Source organism: Panthera pardus, unplaced genomic scaffold (assembly GCF_024362965.1).
Source record: "Panthera pardus isolate Hobbes unplaced genomic scaffold, ASM2436296v1 HiC_scaffold_6, whole genome shotgun sequence".
Lineage (NCBI taxonomy): Eukaryota > Metazoa > Chordata > Mammalia > Carnivora > Felidae > Panthera > Panthera pardus.
In genome coordinates, this window is record NW_026526991.1 from 98,131,943 (window position 1) to 98,149,179 (window position 17,237).

Here is a 17,237-nt window from a genome sequence, read left to right on the forward strand (position 1 = left end):
GCAGTGAATACTCACCGATGTGTCTGTCTCCTTGTGCGTGGGTGTGAGTTCCTGTAGGTTCTACTTCGAGAAGTGAATCACTGATTCGTAGGCGAAACACATCTTCCCCTTTGCTGGATGTTCCCAAATTGTGACTTACTCCGCAGCGTAATTTACTTCCCACAGCAGTTTAAATCGGTTCCCATTAGGTCACACCCTGGTCAGCCTTTGGTTACCTTAAGGATTACTGTTATTTCGTACTGTTATTAGGGTACTGTTCGCACCCTGATGAGTGTGAACTCCGTTATCTCATGTCATCTGCGATCCTCACAAGAAATCTCAATAGGAAAATTTATAGAAAATTTCACAAAGCCCAGATAAGGTCTGGATAACATCAGAAACAAGCAACCCCCACAGTCAGGGAGCGAACTTGCTCTGCAATTTCCCCCCAACGACCCAACCATAGCCACCGTTTGACAACGTCGTTGGCTGTGGGCTTATGACTCAGCAACATTTTCCGCCTTAGGCTGGCTGAAACAAACCACGCTCAGGTTTACGCAGAAGGAAAAGCATCTAGATAAGGTCCAAGGGAATATAATTGGAAGGCACCCTCCACTTAAGCTCGGGCTTAAATTAGATATGAATATGTGGTTACTCACAAATCTCTTTTTCTCACCTCCAGACAATTCCGTCCACTGGGAGCGACCTCAGAAACCCAAGGCACCAGTGGGGCCTCTTTATCAGCCCCAGGCTCCCTCAGCTGAGGTGGAGATGACGTCCTATGTGCTCCTCGCTCACCTCACGGCCCAGCCCGGCCCGACCTCCAAGGACCTGACTTCGGCCGCGGGCATCGTGAGCTGGATCCTAAAGCAACAGAATGCCCACGGGGGCTTCTCCTCCACCCAGGTCTGTGTCTGCCAGAAACTTTTGCTTCGCCTTCAGGGAACAAAAGCTCTGAACAAGATATAAACACATGCAAGAGGGAAAAATGAGGATGCGGATAACTCGAAATGAGGAAAATATGACGAGTATTCAGGGAGAGCGAGAAATAAGGAAAACTCAAAGTCAAAGAGGGCTAAAAAGAAAATTCCTGCAGTTCTGGCACCCCAGCCCTGTTATCATCACAGTCCCCTCCTGCCAATAAAAACTCTACCTCCCTAAAGAAGTGAGACCCTATGTGCAATGGCCACAGCAGAATGGCTTTTAAAAACCTACCTTCAGGAATCTTCTGGAAGTTCTAAGAGTCCCTTTCAAACAACAGTTGGAAACAGTTTCAAACAGTTTGAACAGTTTCAAACAGTTCTCAGGAGCGCCACTCAAAACCCAAAAAAGCTCTCCTTGCAAATCTCTGCATTCAAAGGTCCCCTTTAACCGGCTTATTTTGAAGCCGACACATTTTATGCTTCCACTATTCATCCTTTGCTATACAAATATTTGTTCACCAGCAGCATGAAGAACTTGCTTTATTATTGCCAACATCATAAGACTATCTAAAAAAAATCCGTCAATAGGTACACAGCAGGAAGTGTTATTTTCAGAGAATTTAGGCTTATTTTTCCATATGAATGGGGAAAACATGGAATACTTTTATGACAACAGTTATTCTTTCTTAAATCTATTGTTTAAAGAATATCATTCAGGTTCAATGCTGAGAAGATTTGAGAATTGAGAAGATGGCATGCAAGGGTGGGAGGAATCCAGACATGTGGTAAAAAAAAAAAAAAAAAAAAGGGAGAGCCAAAAAATGCCAATAAATCAAGAAGATAATTATAATTAAGCATGCCCCTGATCATGGCTGCAAAGGACCTTGGGTTTTCTCAGGGCACTGAACTCAGCAACAGAGCAGAGTTTAATTTGGGGTGAGAGGCAGACTGATCTTTGGTTGAGTGATGGCAGACATAACCACAATTACCAAGTAAGACATCTTAGACAAATAGCTAATGCCAATGAATGATTCCCATTCACATATACTTTCCACAGCCCATATCCCACAAACATTCATCCATAGGAAAAGATCAATTTTCTGAGAAATAAAAGAAGCCTCTAAAGCATACAGTTGGAGGCAGATATGTGCATATTATGGTTCTGTTATCTATCTAAGGATTCTAATCAATCTGGAAATTAGAACTCCATTATTTAAGTAGCGAGGGAAGCAGGAAAGAGGACGTCAAGGCCCATCTTGTCGACATGCCTTTGGGCCCTCAAAAGGTTACTGAGCCTACACAGGTTCTCTCACTCGTCTTTTCTAGGACACAGTGGTGGCTCTCCATGCCTTGTCCAAGTATGGGGAAGCCACTTTCACCGGAACTGGGAAGCCTGCACAGGTGACCATCCAATACTCAGGGGCGGTTTTCGAAAAATTCCAAGTGGACAGCGACAACCGCCTGTTACTACAACAGACTTCATTGCCGAAGGTGCCTGGAGAATACACCATGACAGTGACAGGAGAAGGATGTGTCTACCTCCAGGTGAGACTCTTGGGGCACATGGGGTCAGAGGGCCCACCGGAACAGTCCTCACTAAAAAATCCCTAACTCAGCGGGGCGCCTGGGTGGCTCAGTGGGGTTGAGCTTCCGACTTTGGCTCAGGTCATGATCTCGCGGTGTATGAGTTCGAGCCTCGCGTCGGGCTCTGTGCTGACGGCTCAGAGCCTGGAGCCTGGAGCCTGCTTCAGATTCTGTGTCTCCCTCTCTCTCTGCCCCTCTCCCACTCATTCTCTCTCTCTCTCTCTCTCTCTCTCTCTCTCTCTCTCTCTCTGTCAAAAATAAGTAAAACATTAAAAAAAATTTTTTTTTCAATTCCTAACTCAGCAAATGATAGGGCCACCCAGAGAACGAGTTGAGGAAGCTTGGAGGAGTTCTGGTGACCAGAGGGAACACAGATTTTTGTCTTTGATGTTCCACAGACATCCTTGAAATACAATATTGTGCCAGAAAAGGAAGAGTCCCCGTTTGCTTTGGATGTACAGACTGTGCCCCAAACCTGTGATGGACCCAAAGCCCACACCAGCTTCCAGATCTCACTGAATGTCAGGTAAGACCTGTGACTGGATCGTCTAATTCTGGGCATAAGAACCAGTCTTCTAGGGGCGCCTGGGTGGCTCAGTTGGTTAGGCGGCCGACTTCGGCTCAGGTCATGATCTCGCGGTCCATGAGTTCGAGCCCCGCGTCGGGCTCTGTGCTGACCGCTCAGAGCCTGTTTCGGATTCTGTGTCTCCCTCTCTCTGACCCTCCCCCGTTCATCCTCTGTCTCTCTCAGTCTAAAAACAAATAAACGTTAAAAAAAAAGAACCAGTCTTCTTACCGGAACTCCCATTAAGCTGAGTGGCGTGGCAATAAATGTTTGCACTACCTTTGTTGTAAAAAGCAATGCGTCCTCATGCCGATACAGAATCGCTTCATGATGGGGTATATGCATTGTGCCTCCCCTGCCTCCAGGATCTGTGATTGTGAAACCTCATTATTGAAAAGTTAAGTCCCCTCAATAAGAACTAAAAAAAGAGAACATTCACCCTTGCCTCTGACCCGAATTCCTGATTTAATTCTAAATGTAAGTGAATTCATTCTATTGTAATGGAATTCTATATCGTTCTTGCTCTCTCCGATTGCCAAAACGTCTGAATAGAAGGACGTAGTGAGTCTGTAGTTAGAATTCCTACCGACAATAAGTAAACCTCAGATTACACACAAAATAATCGATTTGCATACATGCACAGCAACATTCAAATAGCTCCAGGGCTTACCAAAAAACGTTTCTGCCCACAGGAATGTTCTACCCTGGCTGGGGATACTGTTCAGGACAAAAGTTAAAAGTATACGTAACAAATAACGTGCAGAGATTAGCGGTCTCAGGCCCAGCTATGCGTCACTCACAGAGAGCTTCCTTAAACTCCAGAACCTCGAGTCCACACACGTAAAATCCTGATTCATCAGGTCTAGGGTAAAGCCCGGTCTCTGTGGCTTTAACAAGCTCCCTATCACTTGGGTGGGATATTTAGGAAGGCTTTCATGTACTATTGAAGGCTGTGATGGCTTACTGTGGACGTGGGAGAAAAGGATATTTAATAACACGGAAAGCCCTAATTTCCTTTCTTCCCCAAATCTTCAGTTACACTGGGAGCCGTCCCACCACCAACATGGTGATTACTGATGTGAAGATGATATCTGGCTTCATTCCCCTGAAACCAACAGTGAAAATGGTAGGTCTATTATACGTCCAGGAGGCTCTAGTTTATTTGATGTTTTATGTATCTCCAGACTGAGAAAATCTTAAAATATTTTAAATCAACTTCTACCAAAGTCTAGCACTTTCTCCAAATCAGAAATACAATTTAGCCTGCTTGTATATGGGTTTTTTGATGTGTGGTGGTTTTTTTTTCTTTTTTTTCCTCATGGAACTCTGTTTTCATGCATCTCAAAATTCTGTGAACAGGTTTTTGATCACGCTGTTCCCATTGAAAAGTATTTATTTTAAAAAGCTAATAACTTAAAACACCCACACACACAAACGAATGGTCCACAAAACATTCTCCCTTCATTCTGAAGGTTTTACGAGGCATTATTATCATTAACCAGTCTTACTTTTAAACTCAAATGGCCAACGGAGACAAACAGTGCTGAGACCATCCTTCCACCACTGATTAAGACTAGGGTGGCAGGGATTAGGGATAATATTCATTTAGTCCCCTGAGCCTTCGGGGCAGACATGGTGACCTTGCCAGATGCAGCAGACTTTTCATCCACTGCTTTGATGACCCCCGGAGGGACTGTGTGTCTCATTTCACAAACAGCTCTCTTCGAGAAGCCACAACGTACTAGAAGAATATCAGCAGATTCCTGGAGCTTAGACTCTTAAGATAAAGCTTATGCACCAGTGGAAAAAATATATGAAAAATAACCGACGGGCACAAACTAGAAGTATTACAGAAGTTCAGAGGAAAATGAGATTGCTATAAATTAGAGCAGGCAAAAAATTAAAAAAAAGAACAGTTAAAAAAGGAAACCTCCTTCATGAAGGAATAGAGTGTAACTTGAACATTGAAATACGGAAAATTCTCAAGTTTAGGACATTTATTTCACATTTCTGCAGATATATCAACATTACACATAGGCATGTGCCAAACTAATATTAAATGCTGCCTCCCAAGTATCTTTCATTTTTACTTTAAAAACATTATCATCTTTACTTACAAAAATCATTCGAAGCAGCTTTACCCTCAGGCTTAATTTGGTAATCCAAATTCTCCTTTTCTCTGGTTTCCCCAGAGGCTTCGTCTGTTTATTAACATTTGTGATGTATTAATTTTCTCCAGCTTGAAAGATCTAACCACGTGAGCCGAACAGAAGTCAGCAACAACCATGTTTTGATTTATCTGGATAAGGTGAGAGCCCTGCCACTCTAGTTGTGAAAAAAATATAGATAATACTTCTTCTAAAATTTTTTTTAATGTTTATTTATTTTTGAAGGAGAGAGAGACAGAGTGTGAGTGGGGGAGGGGCAGAGAGAGAGGGAGATACAGAATCCGAAGCAGGCTTCAGGCTCCGAGCTGTCAGCACAGGGCCCGACACGGGGCTCGAACTCACAGACCGCGAGATCATGACCTGAGCCGAAGTCGGATGCTTAACTGACTGAGCCACCCAAGCACCCTGATAATCCTCCTTCTAAGGGAGTTATAATAATCCTATTCTAAAGGAAGTGAATGAAGACATTTTGGAGACATCACCTCATGGCAAAACTTTGAGCATTCTAGGGGTGCCTGGGTGGGCTAAGTGTCCAGCTCTTGATTTTGAGTCAGGTCATGATCTCACAGTCCATGAGTTCAAGCGCCGTGTCAGGTTCTGTGCTGAGCAGAGGGATTCACTCTCTCCCTCTCTCTCTGCCCCTCCCCTGCTTGTGCTGTCTCTCTCAAAAAAACATTTTTTTAAATGAGCGTTCTAATATTAATTCCAATAAACATTCTCCTCTCCTTTATTCACATTTCATGTGAGACAATGGGAAGAAATGGCTTATTATAATATTGGGATATGAATATTTCTAGGCCTCATAAGCAAGAAATTCTCTATACAATGTGTTTTTTATGTCCATAATCTATTTTGAAAATATTGAATAATGTAAGGAAGAAACCCAGTGGTAAACCCAATGGTTTCTTCTTTACATAATTATATCAACATCAATTCTTATGTTGATGCTGCTATATCAATTATATATTATATCTCAAATATATCAATTATATAATTGACACCTCAATTATTATATCAACAGCACATCAACAATATAAAAGGGGAAAATACTGTCCATCTCAGCAAGGATGTACCAAAAAATGATAAGATCAGTCCACCCATAAACTAATCTCACTTTATAGTTGTGTAATCTAACATAATTTATGCATTCATATATTAATGGATGTTATAGTTTATAAGTTTTATGAAATTTTAGTAAGGCTGTAATGATCAATTTTTTATATTCCTTTTTGAGTTGACACAGTATTTCTACAAGATTGGGAAGTAAAATTATACCAAATCTCTGGATATGTAAAAATGGACATGACCATTCAATCAATAAAATCATATATCATTCACCCCCTATAAACAGAGCCCATGGACTAGCATTTATTTATACGACTATATGAATTGATTGGATTATTTAAGAAAAATTTTGGAATTTTTCATTCACTCTGGGAACTTTCTGCAATTTAAGGACACTGTTAGTTGATTAAAAAAAAAAGGTTCTTTTCCCCCAAGAAAGTAGATGAATACTTAAACTCCTTCAAAGAAGACAGAAGAAAAATTTTAATTCCCTTTTGCTTTCTAGGTGACCAATGAGACACTGAGCTTGTCCTTCATGGTTCTGCAAGATATCCCAGTGAGAGATCTGAAGCCAGCCATAGTGAAAGTCTACGATTACTATGAGACAGGTAAGTGTGAACAACTTCCACATAGAAATTAAATTTCTTTTTTTTTTATTTTTTATTTTTAGAGACAGCAAGAAAACCAGGGAGAGGGGCAGAGGGAGAGAAAGAGGGAGAATCCCAAGCAGACTCCACACTCAGTGCAGAGCCCGAGGCGGGGCTCGATCCCACGACCGTGAGATCGTGACCTGAGCCAATATCAAGAGTTGGTCACTCGACTGACTGAGCCACCCATGCACCCCTAGAAATTAAATTTCTGATCACAGAAATTTCGATTTGAGAACTGTATTGGGGCCCCTTATTACACTAACTATTCTTATTTACTTCATTTTGTCTCCATCAAGTCTGATTCTTCTCTGGCTTCTATACATACCTTGTAGAAACTCCCAGTTGTATAAATATGTCAATTACTAATACAAACCACCTGTAGGACATTTAGCTCCCTTTTCTTCAGATAAGTCAACGATAAGACACCATGAGATTTAAAGAAGTATAACATGTGAACTGTCCTTCAGAAGCGTAGGGTAAAGAGAAACACAACACACTGTATTTGAAGAGTTGGCAACAGAAGGCCACAAGCAACGCATCAAATGGATGATGCTGAAGTTTCCGACCCAAGTCTTCCCATAAGGAAAGATTTTTTAAGGGACCTGTCTCCCCCAGGTGTTTGCTATCCCTCTCACTTCACCTAATGGTTTTTGTTTTCATTCAGATGAGTTTGCAATTGCTGAGTACAGTGCCCCTTGCAGCAAAGGTAAGCAATGCACACGCTTTCCAAATGCAGTCACACCCCCTTTGGCTTGTCCCTCCCATAACATGAAATTCTGGCTAAATGCTTTTCATAGATACCCTCTTGCTCATAGTTCAACTTATTACTGAAAACTTCATTTGTTGGGAAAAGGTCACTGATGGCCAAACTTTAAAGGGTTACTTTTTGAATAATTATAAGTAATAAATCTCACTTCCCACTATATTAATCAGGTTTCCTTAGGCACCGTGCTACCCAGATCTAAAGGACAGAATATTCATTGCTCAGGAGACCCATGTCCCTCTTGATTTTCTCTTCTTTCCACTCTCACAGATCATGGAAATGCTTGAAGACCACTTCAATGAAAACTGCTTTGCTGGAATACCTGTTCCACAGACTCAGGTCTCTGTGGAAGAAAAGAATTTTTGTATGTCTGAAGATCTGAGGAATAAACCTTTTTTTCTGGCCAATCTTTATCACTGGTTCCTCATTCATTCAATAAACATTTATAACATTTCCATATAATTCCCAGTAGAATCTTAAGATTAAACATTGATAGCAATCAAGGGTTGAGGGACTTCAGAAAATTAAAAATGTTACCGGGAGGGGCGCCTGGGTGGCTCAGTCGGTTGAGCGTCCGACTTCAGCTCAGGTCACGATCTCGCGGTCCATGAGTTCGAGCCCCGCGTCGGGTTCTGGGCTGATGACTCGGAGCCTGGAGCCTGCTTCCGATTCTGTGTGTCTCTCTCTCTCTGCCCCTACCCCGTTCATGCTCTGTCTCTCTCTGTCTCACAAATAAATAAACGTTTAAAAAATAAATAAAATAAAATAAAATAATAAAAAAAATAAATGTTACCGGGATATTGGTCTGAGTAGGTTTCACTTGGGGCTTCAGGAGAAGGATTATGTACTAGGAGAGTGGGAAGGGTGTTTGGTTACAGGAATACCCTAAGAAAAAGCCAGAGTGCATTTTAGGAGAGAATAAGACTGTCTCGACTAGAAAAGACTTCCCACGTTAAAGGGAAATAATGAAATACAATGTTGGATAAGTTACATTGGGAGGCAGCATAACTAGTTAGAACTTCACCTGAGCTGGGATTACATGTCCTCAGAACCAAATCTGCCATTGATTGATACAAGTGATCGGTTTCAATAAAGGATGTCAGATTGAAAAAAGTTGAAGGGGTGACACATCAGAAACGAGTCCTTCTAAAATAAAAAATCTATAGAACTCAGCAGCCCAAATAGGAGTGTTATATTGGAGCATTTTTTTTCCCCCAGAACTTTGAGCCAGGATGAAAGCATAGGTGTAAACTCAAGAAGCGATTCAGAGGCAGAAATCAGCATCCCCACAATATCCGATCTCTACATTTTCTTTGTGGGAAGTATCGAAATCATTTATTGTGTGGCTAGAGGAGCAGAAACTCCAAGAGCTTGTAGAGATCTCTGGAATAATCCTAGGAGTCCTCATCTTCATTTGGGTTGGTTTGACAGAAGCTTGGATGGTATCGGCTAAGAGCTTTTTTTTTTTTTTTTTTTTTAACGTTTATTTATTTTTGAGACAGAGAGAGACACAGCATGAACGGGGGAGGGGCAGAGAGAGAGGGAGACACAGAATCAGAAGCAGGCTCCAGGCTCTGAGCTATCAGCACAGAGCCCGACGTGGGGCTCGAACTCAAGGACCGCGAGATGGTGACCTGAGCTGAAGTCAGACGCTTAACCGACTGAGCCACCCAGGCGCCCCTCGGCTAAGAGCTTTAAAGGACTTTGAAGTTCAAGCATTCTGAGCTCTAACTCTGGACTGGGCAAAAGTAAAAGATAAAAGCTATCACTGAACTCCATACATTCCAGCCTCCCCCTCTCGACCCTACATGAATTCCAAACCACTTGCAAAGCTGCAATATCACTGCGGAGGCCCCTCACCAAAAACCTCACAGGGCTAAGGGAGCACAAAATTTATTCAGCACAAATTCGATACTCAGGACCAAGCTAAAGTCCTTCCAAAAACACAGGGAAGAAATGATTATCCTAACGGTGAAGTGGTCAGGGTTTCCCTCTTTGGAGAATCACCTCCCTTGCATATTTTATATAATTTTCAGCGTGGTGTGGTGGGAAAAGCATAGGTTTCCAAAGATGTGGAAAGCGGGATGGTCTCAACATCCAGCTCTGGCATTTAGCACCTATGTAATCTTACCCAGCACTTACTGCCTCTCACAACTCAGTTTTCTGATCTGTATAAAAGGAGAATATTATCAGCCTCCACAAGCGTGTATGAGGATGAAAAGCCAAAGGTCCTCCACATAACGGACCTCACTGGGCACAGCGGTGCCGGCTGGAACCAGCAGTCACTTCCGGTTCATCTGCGAAATGGGCCTAGAAACAGCGACTACCTCAGGAGATAGCTGCGAGCAGTGTGCTTAATCTAGTTCTTGACACACAAAAACATTCAAAACCTAAATGGTAGCTCTTTATTGAAACGATCTTTTAAAGCCTGTCAATAACCCCATGACTTCTTCAAGGGAAATCTATGCAAAAATGGAGACGCTCAAGGTCGTCTCTGAGTAAGGGTAACAATACACCCGGAGAGCAGTTAACCACAAGAAAGCAGAGCTGAGAGGTGCCTGGGTAGCAGCTCAGTCAGTTAAGCGACCAACTCTTGATTTCGGATCAGGTCATGATCTCATGGCCGTGAGATGGAGCCCCATGTTAAGCTCTGCACTGAGTGTGGAGTCTGCTTAAGATTCTCTCTCTCCCTCTCCCTCTGCCCTGCCCCTCCTCTACTCATGCCCTCTCTCAAAAAAAAAAAAAGCAAATCTGAAATTACTTGCTTTAAAAATTACTATTAGGAATCCAATCGTTTTCTCCAATTTCCTGAGTAGCGTTGACAGAAAGCTGAGACTTTAAAAATATATTGGAAAGTGCAGGTAATTGGGTTAATGCCCTTACATTTGTTCTGCCAACAGGGCAGGGGGAGGAGGGCAATAGGTCTGAGGCTTGGGGGCTGTGGGCCAACTCCTCCCAGGATCCCCTGGGCCTCGCGCTGTAGGACTCTGACGCTCAGCCAGCACTGAGCAGCCGATGGTTCGGGATCCAAAATGATCCCGTTCCAAACTCTAATTGTGCAGGTTCCCTCCTGTAAAAGGTTCACAGCCTCCCTCCCATCCTCATGGCCTTCACCCTCGCCCAGGCTGCCTTCACCTCCCACCTTAAGAGCTGCTGTGCCCTCCAGAGCATTCGTGTCTCCAAACCACTCACCAAATTGCAGCCAAAGTCTTCTTCGGAAAATTCACATATTTTTAAGTGTATTTACGTATTTTGAGAGAGAGAGAGAGAGAGCCCAAGCAGGGGAGAGGCAGAGAGAGAGAGAGAGAATCCCAAACAGGCTCCACCCTGACAGCACAGGGCTCGAGGTGGGGCTCGAATTCACGAATGGTGAGATCATGACTTGAGCCGAAACCAAGAGTCAGACACTCACCCAACTGAGCCACCCAGGCGCCCGGATTTTTCACATTTGGTTGTAACTCTTCTTTGTCTAAAGCCCTTTGGCGGCTTCCCATTACATTAGTCCAATGGTTCTTTCTGGCTTGTCGGGTCCCGCACGTTTCCCCCTACCTTTTCAGGGTCCCATCAGCTCCTGAGATGTACAGGACACTGTGCTAGGTACTCAGGGTGCACAGGGGAAGAAATCGGAGGAAGTCCTGCTACAGCCCAGCAGGAGAGACAGATGTCTAACTGGTGACGTAATTACCTAATTAAAATGTAAGAGGGGGCACCTGGGTGGCCCAGTCGGTTAAGCATCTGACTTCAGCTCAGGGCACGATCTCACGGTTCACGAGTTGGAACCCCACATTGAGCTCTGTGCTGATAGTGCTCTTGTGTTCTCTCTCTCAAAAATAACTAAGCACTAAAAAATTAAACCTCAAAACAAATCAATAAAATGGCAGTGAATGACACCCAAGGAAGCCAGGGTGCTGGAGACTTCCTGGGGAGGACGAGCTAGGTGGCTCACAGAGACTTTAACTCTCCACTCCTCCCCCAAATACTTCAGCACTGAGTACGATATGTACGTGCATCCATGCAATGGCCGAGGAAAAGCGATGCTGTTTCTTTAAGAATTTAAAACTATGGTTAAAAATGAAAATATATTTTTTAAATGACAAAGCAATTTATAGGCAGATTCACCAAAACCCCTATCGAGGTTTCAATCGTGTTTTGTGCAAAAATGGAAAACCCATCTTAAAATTCATACGGGATTTCAAGGGACCCTAAAGTCAAAACACTCTTTAAAAAGAACATATTTAGGAGTGCCTGGGTGGCTCAGTAGGTTAAGCGTCCGACTTCAGCTCAGGTCATGATCTCACAGTTTGTGGGTTTGAGCCCTGCGTGGGGGCTCTGTGCTGACAGCTCACCATGCTTTCTCCAGATATGGAGCAACCACTTTTGTCAGACTGAGAAAGCTGCTTTGGTGACTATTCAGTCTTCAAAAACATTTTCCACAAAATTCTAATTGGAGAATACCAACCTCTTGTTACTACCTCGAGTCTCATTACCAGACATTCCTCGGGGCAGGGGGGCGGGGGGGTGGGGCAGTGCAAAATAAACCTGTCACAGGAAGCATGTGTGTATATTCAGGTAAGATTCTCATGGAAAGTTGGAGAGGTTCGATTGTAATCCTTCCTCCTGAAAATGGAAACTCTATTCCTACATGGGCAATAAAAGGGCACATCGGGAGAAATGGAATTGTGACCCATTGAATGGTCCTCTGGATGGGAAACACTTTCTATTCATAATGTTCCACAGATAGCTCTGAAATACAAGGTTTTCTTGGAAAGCAAGGAATCTGCATTCAGTCTACAAGTACAGGCAATACCCCAAACTTGTGACGGACCTAAAACCCACATAAGTTTCCAAATCTCACTGAAGTCAGGTAAAAATATCTGTCTGTATTATCTAGCCCTGAAAATATTCTCACCTAGAACTCTCGAGTACATAGATTCAGGAAGACCTAAAGAAATCCTTGTCGTTAAGTTTTTGCCTCGTCAATGAAAAAAAAAAAAAAAAACTGTCTTCACCAATGTGGACAATGAAGAATTGGTACAGTTATGGGCCTAATTTGTCTACCTCTAGGATTCTTTTATTACCCACAACGATTGCTGAAGAATAAACAAGTCCTTTCAATAATACTTTCAAAAGTACTTCAATGTGAACTCATTCTTCCTTATCTCCAAAGGAAATCTTCTTTTCAAATTCCAGTTTTCTAGGGGCACCTGGGAGGCTTAGTTAGTTGGGCATCCAATTCTTGATATTGGCTCAATTCATGATCCCAGGTTTGTGAGATCAAGCCCCACATTGGGCTCTGTGCTTAGCATGGAGCCTGTTTGAGATTCTCTGTCTCTCCCTCCGCCCCTTTCCCTTGCTCACGTGTGTACAATCTCTCTCTCTCTCTCTCTCTCTCTCTCTCTCTCTCTCTCTCTCAAATCAAATAAATAAAATAAAATTCTAGTTTTCTACAGAAAAATAATTCACAATTCACTAGCATTCTTCAAAAGCTTTACTTGGAACAGAAAAGGTGACTCTGGCTACAATTACAAAATCTAATGGGTCTTGGGGCACCTGGCTGGCTCAGTCCAGGGGAGCGTGTGACTCTTGATCTCAGGGATGTGATTTCAAGCCCCATACTGGGTGGAAAGATTACCTAAAAGTAAAATCCGGGGGCACCTGGGTGGCTCAGTCAGTTAAGTGTCCGACTTCGGCTCAGGTAGTGATCTCGCGGTCCGTGAGTTCAAGCCCCGCGTCGGGCTCTGTGCTGACAACTCAGAGCCTGGAGCCTGTTTCAGATTCTGTGTCTCCCTGTCTCTCTGACCCTTCCCCGTTCATGCTCTGTCTCTCTCTGTCTCAAAAATAAACGTTAAAAAATTTTTTTAAAAGAAAATCCAATGGCTCCCAGACGAAAAGAAAAAAATAATATTCACGATTTGGCCCATCATCAAAAGACAAATAAGCTAAATGTATTTTATAAAAGTGAGTTATATTAATTAAGCAAAAATACATTCAAGAAGCTGTGGGGAATATAAATAAGATAGGTATCTTACCTAAAGGAATCTATAGTCTAGTTGTGAAGGTCATTTGCACATAAGAAAAAGATAATCATTAACCTAAAATGTGTACGTTTCAAGGCAGTAGTAGATACCAGAGATTCTAAAATCTAGTTATCCTCTTTTGTAAAATTTATTTAAAAATGGATATTTCCAGGTTCCCCCCTCAGAGATTTAATTCGGTATTTCTGGAGCTGTGCCCAGGCATCTATATTTTCATGAGTTCTGCAGCTGATTCTGTTATATAGTCAATTTTCAGAACCACTGATACCGTCTATAAAAATACATTGACTATATATTTCTAAGGATGGAAATATCACTGAGGACAAGGCAGCAGTTAGGAAAGCTACGTAGAGAAAGCTACTTAAAAAGCTACTTGACAAAAGGCTTGTGGTGGACCTTAAAGGAGAGCAGGATTCAACATATCAGGAGGCCTGGTTCTTCTCTTTCTTGGGTCTACAGCTAGACAGGAAGCCATGCGGCCTCCAACAAGGTGATCGCCGATGTAAAGATAGTATCTGATTTCATTCTCCTGAAACCAACAGTGAAAATGGTAAATGGATGGTAGGTGTTTGAATTTTCTGTCTCCCTAGCATAAGGCTATACCAACAACATTCTCACCATGTCAACGTGCATCAGGGCAACATTGGGCCTAATCTAAGGAAACTAAATTTATCTGCGACCAAGTGTATGGTTAGCATTGTGTTAGGTTCCAATACAAGAATTGTAAGAAAGATGTTGGGATTAATTGAGCCTACATTCTAGTTAAGAATACTAAAAGAAAAAAAAAATTTTTTTAAAACAATAACTGAAGCTATCAAATAACATTTAAGGACAAGATATAATTAAGCACCAAAATTGTTGGTATAGTTTTTAAATACCGTGAGAATTCAGAGAAAGCTGAGATCAATGTTAGAATAGAGAAAGATACCTTCATAGATAATCTCAAATGAATCGCTATCCAACTTGAGGATACTTCTCCCTTTATCCTTTGGTTAAAGGATACCTTTAAACAAAAGCCAGGGATACCTATTTCTTAGTCATAGGAATATTTACCTTTGTGTCTAAGTACTGGTATTCACAATTTCCTGTATATGTTTCCATTCTACTGGACAAATATCTTCACACTCATTTAAAGACAATTAATCTCAGCTTTTTTAATACAGACTTCAGTCCCACGGTCTACTTGTCTCTTAGCACTGAAGGGCTTCAGTTAACATTGGGGATTTCTCTCATTTGCCTCATCTTGAACGATCTAGCCACGTTGGCAGGAGAAAGCGAGGAACAACAATGTGTCAATTTATGTGGAACAGGTAAGGGCCCTGCAGCCTTGCTTAACACATCCAAGTGGAAAGTCCTTTTAGGTGGGTCTCTTCACCTGGGAAGTACATGATATGGGAAGAGCAATCAGAAGGAAAGCCTTTTGAGAAAGCACGTCTTCTCTGTTCCATAAGATAATGTTGTAAATTCTCTTTCCCCACTGCAGGCTTCCCTGGAACTTGGGAGTGTCAGGAGCAAGGGGGCTTGGGGAGGCCAGTGGGCATGGATTTGTTCATACTAGTATGGTAATATGAGCATTTCCATTTACTTCAGGGAAACACTCTTTTCCGCAAACAGGCCTGATCATTTAGAAGCCCTGTCGAAAGTTACGACGAAGGATAGGAAGTGTTGGGGCACCTGGGTGGCCCAGTCGGTTAAGCGTCTGAGTTCGGCATTAATGATCTCATGGTTCATGAGTTCGAGCCCCACATCGGGTTCTCTGCTGTCAGAGCAAAGCTCACTTCGGATCTTCAGTATCTGTCTCTCTCTGCTCCTCCCCCACTCATGCTGGCTCACACTCTCTCTTGGTCTCTCTCGCAAAAATAAACATAAAAAAAAAAAAAAAAGGATAGGAAGCGTTCCCAAGAGTTGATCAGTGATATCAATCTCATTTAACATGCACGGATACAAAAAATTAGACAGATGATAGATACATGGTTGGTTGATTGGTTGATTGATAGATAGATAGATAAAGATGATCAGTCTAGATGTATTAATCATAGTCCATTTTATCATAAAGTAATGTTATTGATTTCATTAGCAACACAAGAACACCACTCTGATTTCGTACATGTATGTTTACGCTTTGAAAAATGTTTTTCAGATATTTGAAAACATTAACGTGGGGGCCCCTGGGTGGCTCATTCGGTTAAACGTCTGACTTCGGTTCAGGTCATGATCTCACAGTCGTGAGTCAAGACCCATATCACACTCCTCACCGACAGTGCAGAACCTGCTTGGATTCGCTCTCTCCCTCTCCTTCTCTCTCTCAAAATAAATAAATAAACTTTAGAAAAAGAAAATATTAATATGGATAGAGTCTGCCGGTAAAAAGAATTTATCTCTCCCTATGAGCAGAGCCATGTATTAGACATTACGAGGAAATAGTAATTGTTTTAATGGGTTAAAAAAAAACTGGTATACTTTTTATTAAAAAAAAAAACCCATTCTCTAGTTGCTCAGGTTCCTACTGGAAAATCCGTACCACCATTCATGCACATGTTAGATGTTAGATGCACATGCACATGCACATGTTAGCTGTTAGAAAGCATAATTGGCTTGAGATCGAATGCTATCAGCCAACTAAGAATTCTTCCTTGGGGCGCCTGGGTGGCTCAGTCGGTTAAGCGTCCGACTTCAGCTCAGATCATGATCTCATGGTTTGTGAGTTAGAGCCCCACGTCGGGCTTTGTGATGACAGCTCAGAGCCTGGAGCCTGCTTCGGATTCTGTGTTTTCCTCTCTCTCTGCCCCTCCTCTGCTTGCGCTCTGTCTGTCCGTCCATCTCTATGTCAAAAATAAACAAACATGAGAAAAAAAAATTTTTAATAAAAAAAATCCTTTGTTCCTCAAAGGATGAATACTGAATCACACTAAAGAAAGAGAAATGAGGCCTCTCCGGTTCTGGATTATTCTTGCTTTCCTTTCGCAGGTTACCAATCAGACCCTGAGCTTTTCCTTCATATTTCAACAAGCCATCCCCATAAGAGACCTGAAACCTGCTGTCGTGAAAGTCTACGATTATGACGAGACAGGTGAGTAAACAGGACTAAGAACCCTAAATAAATGCAATCCATAATAAAGAAATTAGATTGTGATGGACAATTGTACGTAGGTCCTGTTTTCAACTTATTCTGTCACCCATAACTTATTCCTGCCACCTCGCCTTACAAAACCACTACAAATACAACCCACAACATAAGCCTATCCATCATGCAAAATTTTGCAAGGTACTAAGAGTTTTACAATGAAGTGTTTACAGGCGAAGAGACATATAAATCTCCTTCACATGATAACATAACAATGCAAAGCCATAAATAAAAGCCTAGAGACTTACACAAATAATTATAGTAGGAAATCGGAGATGGGGAGAGAACTATAGCCTGAGTGGTCACGGAAAAGCAAACAAAGAAAGTAAAATTTGAGTTGAAAAATGAAGTGTGTGGATCATGCTGATTAGTGGAGAACTT

The 17,237-nt window shown here is 42.2% G+C and overlaps 2 protein-coding genes and 1 long non-coding RNA gene across 6 annotated transcripts in view; 1 reads left to right on the forward strand and 2 right to left on the reverse strand.

Annotated features, from left to right (window-relative positions):
* Window positions 1–8,110, forward strand: part of A2M (alpha-2-macroglobulin) — a 45,855-nt gene extending 37,745 nt beyond the window's left edge. Inside the window, exons 29-36 of the mRNA XM_019464560.2 lie at window positions 662–885; window positions 2,229–2,447; window positions 2,885–3,012; window positions 4,087–4,177; window positions 5,291–5,359; window positions 6,790–6,892; window positions 7,599–7,640; window positions 7,968–8,110. Coding sequence (XP_019320105.2) covers window positions 662–885; window positions 2,229–2,447; window positions 2,885–3,012; window positions 4,087–4,177; window positions 5,291–5,359; window positions 6,790–6,892; window positions 7,599–7,640; window positions 7,968–7,984 — 893 coding nt within the window. The 3' untranslated portion in view covers window positions 7,985–8,110. The remainder of the gene's footprint in view (window positions 1–661; window positions 886–2,228; window positions 2,448–2,884; window positions 3,013–4,086; window positions 4,178–5,290; window positions 5,360–6,789; window positions 6,893–7,598; window positions 7,641–7,967) is intronic.
* A 385-nt stretch (window positions 8,111–8,495) lies between these two features.
* Window positions 8,496–9,964, reverse strand: LOC128775041 (uncharacterized). Of its 2 annotated transcripts, none has more exons than XR_008419629.1 (3): window positions 9,840–9,964; window positions 9,368–9,435; window positions 8,496–9,131 (listed from the first exon to the last, which is right to left on the reverse strand). It is a non-coding gene; the product is annotated as an uncharacterized LOC128775041 (long non-coding RNA). The 2 variants fall into 2 exon arrangements; XR_008419628.1 differs by having other exon boundaries at window positions 9,829–9,964.
* A 6,340-nt stretch (window positions 9,965–16,304) lies between these two features.
* The window catches only part of KLRG1 (killer cell lectin like receptor G1), a 59,705-nt gene continuing 58,772 nt past the window's right edge, over window positions 16,305–17,237 (reverse strand). For all 3 annotated transcript variants that reach the window (XM_053895561.1, XM_053895562.1, XM_053895560.1), the window contains one exon: window positions 16,305–16,554. In XM_053895561.1, the coding sequence (XP_053751536.1) occupies window positions 16,416–16,554 (139 nt within the window). In that variant the 3' untranslated portion in view covers window positions 16,305–16,415. The remainder of the gene's footprint in view (window positions 16,555–17,237) is intronic.